General features: G+C 39.9%; 1 protein-coding gene across 1 annotated transcript; it reads right to left on the reverse strand.

The window, feature by feature from the left end:
* Positions 1–9,078: 9,078 nt before the first annotated feature.
* On the reverse strand, positions 9,079–12,643 carry mafba (MAF bZIP transcription factor Ba). Its single transcript, XM_067446952.1, has one exon. The coding sequence runs from the start codon at positions 12,193–12,195 to the stop codon at positions 11,047–11,049; it is 1,149 nt and encodes a 382-aa protein (XP_067303053.1). The 5' UTR covers positions 12,196–12,643; the 3' UTR covers positions 9,079–11,046.
* Positions 12,644–12,849: the final 206 nt, after the last annotated feature.

Genomic DNA, 12,849 nt, shown 5'->3' on the forward strand with positions numbered 1-12,849 from the left:
TATCAGCTTGAATCAGTCGGCCCATTCTCCTCTGACTTTTTGCATACTGGATGTTTTTCCCTTTTCACACCATTCGTTGTAAACCCTAGAAATGGTTGCGCACGAAAATCCCAGTAACTGAGCAGATTGTGAAATACTCATCAACCAACAACCATGCCACGCTCAAAATTGCTTAAATCACCTTTCTTTCCCATTCTGACATTCAGTTTGGAGTTCAGGAGATTGTCTTGACCAGGACCACAGCCCTAAAGGCATTGAAGCAACTGCCATGTGATTGGTTGATTGGATTAGGTGTTCCTAATAATCCTTTAGGTGAGTGTGTGTGTGTGTATATATATATATATATATATATATATATATATATATATATATATATATATATATATATATATATATATATATATATATATATATATATATATATATATATATATATGCCTGTGTATTTTCAACAAGTGCAAGGCAGGTGTGCTGAAGGTTGGAAATAAACTTTTCAGGACAGTGGGTCCCCAGGAGCAGGGTTGAAGACGTCTGGGTTAATGTATAAAACCCAACAAGCAAGATCAAAATAACCCAGCATGTGTTCTGTCCAATATTTACTCAGCGCTGGGTTGCCAAATAACCCAGAAATGGTTGTTTTTAACCCAGCCTTTTTTAGAGCATAACTTTACTAAAGACATTTTGGGCTTAAGACCTGGAAGTCCACCTCCTGCATCACTCATGCTTATATGCCAGAGAGGAACTTTCTCCCGGAATTGTTGAGTGAGGAAAATGTGTTTTCCTGTGATGAATGTCTGGCCTTCCTGTAAAAGTAACTTCTCTGGAAAATCGCTAGAGTCATGGCTTTACCTACTGGAAGTTTGAATGTACCGTATCCACACGTCACTTCATAAACGCTGGTGTTTGAACATACAATGTTCATGTTGCAATTGATCGAGTTCTTTCAGCTGGCCAGATGTAAACCAGATTAGTAAACAGCTTGGAAAATGTCAATAGTTATTGGTTTATATTTTTTAATGTGCTGGAAAGTCTGCAGATTGTTTAATGAGGGCCCGTGTGCCGGATGCCACTGAGGTAAATGTTATTAGATCAGGGCTGTGTGTACATATTCCAGTTAGTGTAGCTGACGATTGAGAGCACAAATAGAATTGAACAAGATACCACCAACAGTTATACATCCAGCTCAAATTCAGGGATTTGCATTTTTCTTTTCTTTTATGATTTGTTAAAATAATTGTTACAAATGGGTCGAAACTATTTACACAATCTCATAATTACATTAGTTTTATGATATGGTCAAGGGCTTGTCCTCTAATCGTAGAGATCCTGCACGTAGTGAAATGCTGAGTTTACACTGAGAGATAATGCTATCATGTAGCCTAACCGTTTGTGTATTAGACAGCAGTTATCACTGTATTCATATATTAAAATTTTTAAGCCAAGCTATAGATTTATTGTGTCAGACTGGTGGAGAAGTTTTACTTGTGAACGCACTGTTGTATTAAGCCTATTAAATATTTGCGGCCTTTAAATCATTTCCAGAGGTTACGTTGGGAGATCAGAAGTGAGGCAATAGTTTTAAGAAGAGCAAACACACACACACACACACAAACACACACACACACACACACACACACACACACACACACACACGCACACACACACACACACGCACACACACACACACACACACACACACACACACACACACACACACACACACACACACACACACACACGCACACACACACACACACACACACACACAGGGGAATGATGAGCGCGTGCGGCCCAATGAACTGAAACCTGAACAGACATTCATTGACTAATGCACATGATTGTTCAACTGCTGGTCAAAATAAGACAAATTTATCAAATCAAAATGTTTTATTACACCTTATTACATTGTAATAAAACTGTTACAACATTGACACATCAGTGGTTGACACAAAGTCGAATTTGCTTTTTTGCAGTACTCTCTCTACTCCCTTTTCCCATGACATAACAGATCACTTATTTATCTTTATTTTTAATAGAAATTAAGAAAATATTCAAAATGTGTAAATAACATGTATAATGTGTGTTAAATAATGAAGAGTTTAGTGGTCGGTGTAGGGAGGGCTTTATTGTCCCAACATGGCAGCATTCATTTAACAATTTTAATAAATATAATAATTTACATTATGCTATTATTACATACACTTAAAATATATATATATGTTTTTGTTCTTTTTTTCAAATCGTACAATTGCACAATTGCTATACATTTTGTCCAAACTTAATTTGATTGTGTTCAATCTCCTTAAATATATGTAAAACAAAAGTTTACTTAATCCGTTTGCATTGAGATTAAATGAATTTGTGTTGCATTAACTGAAACTGGCCGGGGCTTGTTTGTTCCCGGTATGCTTTAATGCTTTATGCTTTATGCTTTATGGCTGAATCAAGAGAGGGCAAATGTTGTTATTTTATATGTAAAAGTGTTATTTGATGTATTTTTGAGCCATATGAGAACAAGGGGAGACTTGATAGTGTGTAATAGTGTTTAATGTTCGATTATGTTGGAGTTATCAGAAGAATTGTGTTACCATTGTGGAGAAGATGAGCATTTGCTTCGGCTGTGGACAGATACAGCTAATGGCATTACTGCTTTGCTGAAGGAGCTTTTAATGCTTAGCATTTAAGATGCGAATGTGTGCTATTGCTAGCTCAAAGTTTGTCAGCTAGCTCGTGCAGTAGTATAATTAAGTTGAATGACATTAAAATATATGCAACTGCATTGGATAAATACATATGACACTGAATGCCTGAATCATGTCAGGAAGCCATATAAAATTCACTTTGAGACCACTTAAAGGCACTAAATGTAATGTTTTGCCGCTAGAAGTCACTTTGTGGATAGTCGCTAGAAGAAACAAAGGCGTAGCTTGATTGAGCTTTTATTATGCCCCAGGCAACTCGTCCGCTTCTTCCGCTCATGTGTATGTGCAACCTGTCCTCCAAAAAAATACGACTCTATAGGTCGTTTTTCAAGCATCCCATTACGACCTATATTTACGTTTTTAAAGTCATGCGCCCTCTAGCTGCCGTAAAAATAACGGCAGTGCCGCGTTACGTCTGACTGTCGTTACCAATCAAAATGCGTGTTCATTTTAATGCAATGTCTGGACTTTTAAACACCATTTGTCATATTTCCATTTAGCAAAAATATATATATTTTAATTTACAACTACACTCACCCCATCCCTAAACCTACCCAGAGATTAATATTGCATACACACTTTATGAGCACATGTGTTCCCTGGGGTCAAACTCACGATCGCATGATCACATGTAGTTGTTGTAGTGCAATGCTTTACCAACTGAGCTACGCAAAACCTGAAATATTACGCAGATAAAAGGGGAAAATGCTTTAAAACAAAAGTGTCCTGCTGTCAATAGGAACACGCTTTAGAAAACGCTCCTGTGCGTCATATTTAATAAATTAAAATATTGTCAATAGGGGCGCATATGAAGTAAACGCTCCTATGGGTCGTATTTAAAGGACGTGACAAACGACCTATATAGGCGTATTGGTCGGAGGACATGTTGGTATGTGGGGTAACGCAGCGCTGTTTTCTGTCTATGAATGATCCAAAGAGTTTCTCACCTGCCTAATAAAACGTATGATGGTCTGAGTCCTGGTTAAAATCACTTATTTCTCTGGATTTAAACATTCTCGGAAACATTTTGGATAATGTAATTACACAAGTCAACAAACTAAATAGCACTGCTCTAGTGGTTTCTAGATATTTGAATCCAACATCTTACATATTGTGCCGTTAATTGACTCCATTGCGTGATGTTGAAGTTACCTGGACACATTGCTTGTTAGTTGATTCATGTGCACCGTTTAATGTACAACGACACTGAGGTGCAAATAGTGTCTGCCACTATTAATAAGTATGCATAGCATCTAACTATTATTTACACTTATTGCAAAGAAATATGGTAACTATTTTTTTACAGTGTCATTGTTACATGTAGTAACTATAGTAATAACTATAAAGTATGCACAACTAACCCTTCACCAAACCAACTCCTAATCCATGTACATGTAGTTCATTAATATTACTTAGAGTGTAACAATTACAATAATATAATATATAGTTTTTTCACTTAGTGTAAATGGCATCTACAAGAAAAGTATGCAATTTAAAATTGTTGCTATTTACACTAATTGCATTTATAATCACTCCTGAATAACTACCAATGTGCAAAAAATGCTAAATAACTTACAAACAATTACAGGTTTCGTGCTAAATATTAGATTGGCAATTAATATAGAGGAAGGGTCTTCAGCATTTGCCATAAACTATAATGCTAAAACACAGCACTGTAAAAAAAATGTTTTGATTTTTGTTGGTTTAACTTAAAAAAGTAAGTAACCTGGTTGCCTTAAAATTTTGAGTTTATTGAAATTAAAAATTTGAGTTGATACAATGAAGGAAATTTGTTTAATAAATAGAAACTCAAAATATTATTGTATCTGAACCACATACAAAAATTGATAAATCATAAAAAAAGCGCGATTTAGCATGTTTCACTGCGTCATCACAAATAAAACACACACAATTACCCAATATGCTTACAAAATCAAGGTTAAGTCGATAAAGGTTGTCATAAAGGTTGTCGAATCTCAAAAAAAATTATTTGTATTTACTCAAAATTTTAATTTCAGTGAACTCAAAATTTTAAGGCAACCAGGTAACTTATTTTCTAAATATTTTTTTACGGTGTGAGAACGCAGAAAGAAGCATCTAGATGCAGAGTATCAGAGCCAATAATTGTACAAATTGCATGAAATGGTGTATTTTCGTATGCCCTTATAATGTAACATACAGCCTTTTATGTCAATTATTTTGCATAAAGGACATGTTTAGCATGACCATTAGAAATATGTTTCTTATAAAGGTGAATTTAAGCTGTAATGTGTGAAAACAGTTCTAATTATGTCAGCTTATGATATCAATTATTGCTCCTCATGTTGTAAACCCTACTCTATAATCGTGCAGAGCATTATACATTTTAATATGTAACTCTGCCATACTTTCAGGAGCTGATATGACTTTGTGAGCGGCATGCGTATAATAGCCCTGTGAAGGGAGACGGATGTATAAATGTTTGAAATATGAGAAGCGGTGAGTGTTGAGCTTCTCCTTGTCCAGAGGACGATCAGAGAAACCTCCGACAAACTCCCAATCGGACAGACACCCCCACAGACCACGGAGGTTGGGCCGGTGTTTTGAGGTGTTTGAGTGTGTGAGGTGTTCTCTGCTATATGTCCTCCGACCAATACGCCTATATAGGTCGTTTGTCAAGTCCTTTAAATACGACCCATAGGAGCGTTTACTAAAGTTGCGCTCCTACTGACAATATTTTAATTTATTAAATGTAACGCACAGGAGCGTTTTCTAAAGCGTGTTCCTATTGACAGCAGGACACTTTCATTTTAAAGCATTTTCCCCTTTTATCTGCGTAATATTTCAGGTTTTGCGTAGCTCAGTTGATAAAGCATTGCTCTACAACAACTACATGTGATCATGCGATCGTGAGTTTGATTCCAGGGAACATGTGCTCATAAAGTGTGTATGCAATATCAATCTCTGGGTAGGTTTAGGGATGGGGTGGGTGTAGTTGTAAATTTAAAAAAATATATTTTTGCTAAATGGAAATATGACAAATGGTGTTTAAAAGTCCAGACATTGCATTAAAATGAACACGCATTTTGATTGGTAATGACGTCAGACGTAACGCGACACTGCCGTTATTTTTACGCCAGCTAGAGGGCGCATGACTTTAAAACGTAAATATAGGTCGTAATAAGATGCTTGAAAAACGACCTATAGAGTCGTATTTTTTTGGAGGACAGATATTGTGTGCTCTTATGAGTTGTGTGTGTCACTCCGTTCCTGTAAACCTGCATGCGTCCGATCGCACGGCTGTGTGTGTGAGTGTTGATGTACTCTGTGTGTGAATCTGCTACGGTTGCAGACATTTCGTGTAGTTTACACCTGTTCTACACGCCAATAACGCTCAGGGCTTTCAAGTGCACGGGGTCAATTCATCAATGAATCCTCATCCCCTTCTTCTTACTTTTACTCATTATTCCTTCCTTCCTTACCCTCTCTCAACCGCTCCTATGCCCAAAGAGACAGAGGAATACATAATAAAAAATCAAGAAATCCCACTCTATGTACAGAAGACGCTAACGATAAGAATCAATAACAATTTGCGAGCTTATTGAACAAAAGCAACAGTGAGTGTAATTGATTTTTTTTTCTTTGGACACTAAAATTTCATAATAATCGAACATTTAATCCCAAACAGAATGTAAAAGGTTGGTCCTTCTTTTACTGCACGATTATCTCTGTCAATATTTACAGCGGTGAAATAGAATCGCAGCACATTTTAATTGATATTCTCATAACATCGGTGCGCATTCTCAGACATGTCCGATGTGAATAATGCCTAACATCGACAATCTGCTAAATGTATATAAAAGAAATGCAATTATTGTGCAGTAATGCGGCCTCTCGTATAGGTTGCTGTGGGAGTTGTGTGCTGTTGGCTCAGGCCTCGGTTCTTTCGCCCTGCCCTTGAGATTGTGCAGACACATGGCAGATAATGTTCTGACACCAGAAACTGAAAACCGTCAGGAAATCCTAACAACACTCTCCCTCGTCCTTCCCTCGCACTCTGGAGAAGAGCGGCCAAGCTCTCAACACAGGCTTCACTTACTGTAAAGCCGAGAGAAACTCGCCCCGACAGCTCGTCCGCTTCACGGAAATGATGTTAGTTTAGAAATCAGTGCCTAATCGGATATTTGCATAAAAAAATGACCTTCTTTTTTTTTGGTGGACGGCTTTTATTTGAAACCCTACTTCCAATGCCCGTACTGTAATAATAACTGCGGTTATGTGCAGTTCGTTTAGGCTTTGAAAGGGCTAGTTGTCACATCTCAGTAACTATTAGCTTTCGAGTCAAATGTCAGAAGTTATTTTGGTTGACACCTACACACTGTAAAAATGATATGATCAATAAGTGGAGTCAACATATGTTTTACACTGTTTAAATAAATAAAGCAATTTCCAACTTGTTTTTAATAAGTTATACTAGATACAACTCACTTTTGTAAAGTAAGTTAAACATCATTTAAGCTGATTGTACTTAAAATTTTCAGGATGCAACTTTGTTTTTACAGTGTAGGTTTATATTGCTTGTGTTTGTGCGTGTGTGTGTGTGTGTGTAAATTCTGTCCTCCAACCTAAAATTACACCATCATCATATTTTGTAAGCTGTTTAACAAGCAAACAAAATGTTTGTTTGTTTGTTTGTTTGTTTGTTTGTTTGTTTGTTTGTTTGTTTGTTTGTTTGTTTGTGTGAAATTTTAGGACTTGGCCATGTCCCCACTTTTCAAAAGGCTTATAAATTACACACACACATATATATATATATATATATATATATATATATATATATATATATATATATATATATATATATATATATATATATATATATATTTTTTTTTTTTAGAAAGTAAAAATGCAGAATGTTTCCTGTGATGGGTAGGTTTAGGGGCTGTGTGTGTGTGTGTGTGTGTGTGTGTGTGTGTGTGTGTGTGTGTGTGTGTGTGTGTGTGTGTGTGTGTGTGTGTGTGTGTGTGTGTGTGTGTGTGTGTGTGTGTGTGTTGGATAGGTTTAGGGACAGGGGCAGTGTAAAGGGATAGAAAATACGGTTTGTACGGTACAAAAACCATTACGCCTATGGAATGTCCCCATATGTGTGTGTGTGTGTGTGTGTGTGTGTGTGTGTGTGTGTGTGTGTGTGTGTGTGTGTGTGTGTGTGTGTGTGTGTGTGTGTGTGTGTGTGTGTGTGTGTATACATTCTGTCCTCCAACCTAAAATTACACCATCATCATATTTTGTAAGCTGTGCAACAAGCAAACAATAGAACTATATCTCTGTTTTTGATAGGACGGAAATGTTCAATAATAAGTAGACTTAAAGGAATGTGCCTACACACAAATTGATTCCTATATAGATTTGAATGTGACAGCTAGCCCCAATCTTCACTAATAACACATGAATCACCTATAGTTTTAGTATTGCACTGTATATCAGTAACACAATAATAGCAAAACAGATCTAAAAAGAAACAAATAGAATTTTCCACACTTTTCTTATTGTTGTTGGTGTCGTATTATATAGGCTACATTACCAAAATCTTAATCTTGATTAAATTGGTTTTAAATTTTGGATAACACTTTATTTTACAGTGTCCTTTTAAATTATGTAGCTACTTCCCACATTAATAACAATCAATTACGCATAATGACACGCACCTAACCCTATGCTGTTCATTAATATCACTCAGCGCTTAATCACACTGTAACACCGACACCTTGAAATAAAGCGTGCCCAAATGTTGTTTGTTGTATCGGAAGGGTGGCGGAAGGGTTAATTGTCCTGTTCCCACAGTCTGGGCTGTGCGCGCAAGGTCAAAGATCTCATTTTACCGAGCGCACGTGCGCGCTGGATTTCTGCTCGAGTCAGCACGCGAAGGCGCAGCAAATCCTGCAGGTCTCCACACAAGCGAAGGCCCAAACGCAGCCCTGGAGAGACGGAGACTCGGGGCTCTGGGCGCTCCTTCTGTTTCCAAATGATGCGGACCTGCATTAAAGCGCCGCTATTTAACTAACGCGCTCGATGGACAAGCATTTGAAGAAAGCGTCTCGGATTTATGCTTTACCATATCAAACACACGCCTGTAAATCTGTTTAAATCAAACAAAGTTTAATCCTCGCCGTCCTTAATAGCAAGCGCGCGTAATTCCAGTTCGTTCGAGCTCAAAGTCCAGCGGGAGACAAACAACACAAACAAGCCCTCGGAAATATCGCCGCGTTTTCATTAAGATCGACGGATGACTAATTGGTAACCGGCGAGAAGTGATAACACCGTACAGTAAAAGCGAGATGTTGCGCAACTCGGACAGACACAGGAATTGACGCATAAAAATGAGCTGCTACGAAATCAATGTCATTTCACTGACTTTAATAAGCAAAATAGGAAACCATTTCTTCCAAAAACAGCAAAAACGAAACAGAAACCAGCCTGAATGGAACAGTCCGAATTGAACTTATTCTTTTTCCATTTATATAAACAGATTTGAAAATTGATCCCCTCATAATAGCATGAAATTAACAAACAAAACAACAACCCGCTGCTGCAGTTTACATGTGATTTCAACACAGTTGAATCAGTAATAAACCAAAAAGATTGTTAAATGCATGACTTTTTAACAATATTTCTTAGATGCAAGCACCATGCTTATTCAATATGATCTGACAAGTTTGTTAATTTAATCATTAAAATAAAAACTATGCATCTGGCCAGCAGAACCAGAATCTCGACATAATAATACAAAACTAAAATCAAATCAAAAAGAACTAAAAGAAAACAACAAAAAAACAAAAACAAATAATAACAGAACAATAACATGAGACATATAATTTTCATTTTGAGATTATGCAGAACCTGAATCCCTTATTTTTTACTGACCGGCAGAAAAAAAAATAAAGGAAAACACTTAACATTGATCATTGAAACTCTCCATTGAAACACATGCGTAAGTTTTCATGTTAGGCAATAATAATACACAAACCCCTGATTTAGGAAGCCTACACCCTCGAGCTGGATTATAATAACTACATTTTGAAATGTTGGTTTATAAAACTGGCAGCTCATATAGCTAAAATAAAATGTGGATGAAAGTTTGCCCATTCGTTGAAATCCGAATCCATCAAAAAGATACGACCTATAAGTATTACTTATATTATTGAATAGCATTAGATTATGCAACAGCCTGCATGAAGGGGGGAAAAGAAAAGAAAACACGCGCGCACACACACACACACACACACACACTTGTGTCTCGCTACGATCATGACACAGTTCACATGAACAAATGAATGCGCGCGTGCATGTGTGTGTGCGGCACTAAAGGCGGTTCTGCCGAAAACAACGAAACAATCAAAAAGACGAAATGAAAACTGCCAATACCGAAATCACCACCCTCCCCACCCCTAAAAAGTGCGCTTCTTTTACAAAGTTTGCTTACTTTAAATGCAACTGCAAAATGCCCATTGCTGGAAATCCATTCCCCAAATCATAAAAGTTGGAAAACAATCAGCTCTTCGATGTCGGTTTGTAGGTTTGCTGTTGCATATATTTACAAGTCCAGACGAACCCATACAATGAGCGACCGGAGAGCCAGTCTCATATCCCCAAAAAAAGAGCTACAGATCAAAAACATGCTCTTTATGATACATAATCAACAGAAAGAAAGAAAGAAAGAAAGAAAGAAAGAAAGAAAGAAAGAAAGAAAGAAAGAAAGAAAGGTGTATAAAATAGAAATTATTACCATACATGTCCAGCATGCAGGATTAATATCTTAATGCAGATTTATGTGTTTGTTTTTGTCGTTTTTCCTTTTCTTTTTAATATATAGATCTATATATAACCAAGCAGGCAATAAACCAATGAGATGTTGCATAAAGTCCCCCTGTCGCCTCACTCAGAGTAAGGGAGGTTTTGCATATTGTGGCCAAGTGGGAAAAAAAGTCCAAAGTTTTTTTCTTTTTTCGCTTAGCACATGACTTGTTTTTTTTTTTTTTTTTTTTTTTTTCCTTTTTCTTTTTCGTGAACAACCGAGAACAAACCAGGTGGAAAGAAGGTCTTATCATCCTAAATACAAAAGGCCAGTTCTTCGCTTTTCTTTTGTCGTGAGATCTCTACGAAACGGGTAAAAGTACTACAAGCAACTAATCTACATTTCCCAGAAAACATTCTAACATGTTCTTAGTTGCCGAGGTCGGTGGCGATGATTACATATGCGGTTATTATTATTATTATTATTATCATTATTATTATTATTTCTTCTAATACGTGGGTATCTGAATGAGCGTATAATGTCTCGGTCTCGGGCATAAGAAGCGCACTGCACTCACATGAAGAACTCTGGGGAGGACGGGTTGTCGCTCGTGGATCCTGCCTCGCGGAACCCGTTCGCTCCGGTCAGTTTCTCGCACTTGAGTTTGTAGGCGTCTCTCTCTCGGGCCAGCCGGTTGATCTCTTGCTTGAGCTGCTCTACCTGGTTGATGAGCTGGGTCTTCTCGTTCTCCAGCACGTGCTTCTGCTGCACGCGCTTGAAGCGGCACGACTGCGCGTAGCCCCGGTTCTTGAGGGTCCGGCGTTTCTGCTTCAGGCGGATCACCTCGTCCTTGGTGAACCCCCGCAGGTGTCGGTTGAGCTCCCGTACGGACATGGACACCAGCTGGTCGTCGGAGAAGCGGTCCTCCACGTTCAGGCCGCCCCCCACGCCGTGGTGACCCTGCTGGCCCGGGTGGGCGTGCGGGTGGTGGTGGTGGTGGTGACGGTGGTGGAGCTGCTGGTGGGACCCGGGCGAGGTAGGAGAAGGGCTGTCGGGGTCCTGACTGTGGTGGTGGTGGTGATGGTGGTGGTGGCCGTGCGCGCCGGGGTGAACTGGCAGGTCGTCGGGGTGATGGGGGATCGCGCCGTATTGGTGATGGTGCTGCGGCGGCTGCTGCTGCTGCTGCGCGTGGCCGTGGTGGTGGTGATGCGCGCCCCTGTATCCGTCAAAGCCTCCTGCTTGCAGCTGCTGCTGCTGCTGCACATGAGGGGGCGGAGGGTGCCCGTGGGCCGTGGCACCGATCAAAGCCTCCACCGCGTCTTCGGGCGTCAGGCTTAACGTCTGAGGGTCGATCTGCTGCGGGTACGCGCTGCTGGGCATCCAGTACAGCTCCTCCAGATGGTTCTTCTGTTCCGTGGGGCTGAAGCTCGGGGAGGACGGCACGGAGCTGCACGGGGTGCTGATCGGAGTGGAGGACACGGAGCCCTGCGGCTGGAGGCGATTGCACTGCCGTATATTGGAGCGGTCGTGTCCCGCCATGGCCTCTTTCTTCACCTCGAATTTCATTAAATCAAAGTCATTGACATATTCCAACGCCAGCGGGCTGGTGGGCAGCTCGGGCCCCATGGCCAGATCGGCGCTCATTGTGTCCCTGTTCTTCAGCAAAGTGTTTACCAACGTCGCGAAAGCCGACTTTTGCCTTTCTCCCCCGTCTTTGCGCATGCAATATATTCTGGATGGGTCTCCGAACGCGACGCGCTCGAGCGCTGGAGCATTCAGTGTCACTCGGAATGTCCAAACAGCGAAAGAAGAAGAAGAAGAAGAAAAACTTTCAGGACTAATGCACTGCAAAAGACATTTGCCTCATATGGACGAACAGACCTCGACAGCTGCAGTGTTTGGAGTCTACTCGCAGGACTGGAGGAAAAGTCAAGTTTCTCTCTCGCGTCCCGTCGCCGCCGCGCTTAAACTCAAAACATAAATAAAAGACGCAAATGAGTACCGGAGAAGGGCTCCCGTCCCGATCCCGGATACTCCAAAGTATGTCCTTAAGCCAGCGAAGCAGCGTTGAGGTGGATGTGTGCTGTGTTTTTCCAGCTCTGCACCGCAGAGAGTTCAGCTCGCACTCACTCCTGAGTATTCAGACTGTATGTAGCAGGACGCCAGACCGCTCTGCGCTGTTATAGCATCGCGCGCGTGACGTCAGAGGGGGCCGGCGACCAGTGAGATCTGTAGAATTAGCATAATGATCGTTGTTTGTGTGTTGTCAGCTGACGGGATGAAGAAAGGGAGAGTGGTATTTCGTGTATTGACTGATTGGATGAGCGCGCCTAACGAGGAGCCGGTGTTTGTGGAGGCTGCTAAAGAACAAGTACA

The sequence above is a fragment of the Pseudorasbora parva genome, chromosome 6, assembly GCF_024679245.1.
Source record: "Pseudorasbora parva isolate DD20220531a chromosome 6, ASM2467924v1, whole genome shotgun sequence".
Lineage (NCBI taxonomy): Eukaryota > Metazoa > Chordata > Actinopteri > Cypriniformes > Gobionidae > Pseudorasbora > Pseudorasbora parva.

Coding starts and splice junctions, on each gene's coding strand:
- mafba (XM_067446952.1), bottom strand. CDS start 12,195: ATGCGCAAAGACGGGGGAGAAAGGCAAAAGTCGGCTTTCGCGACGTTG.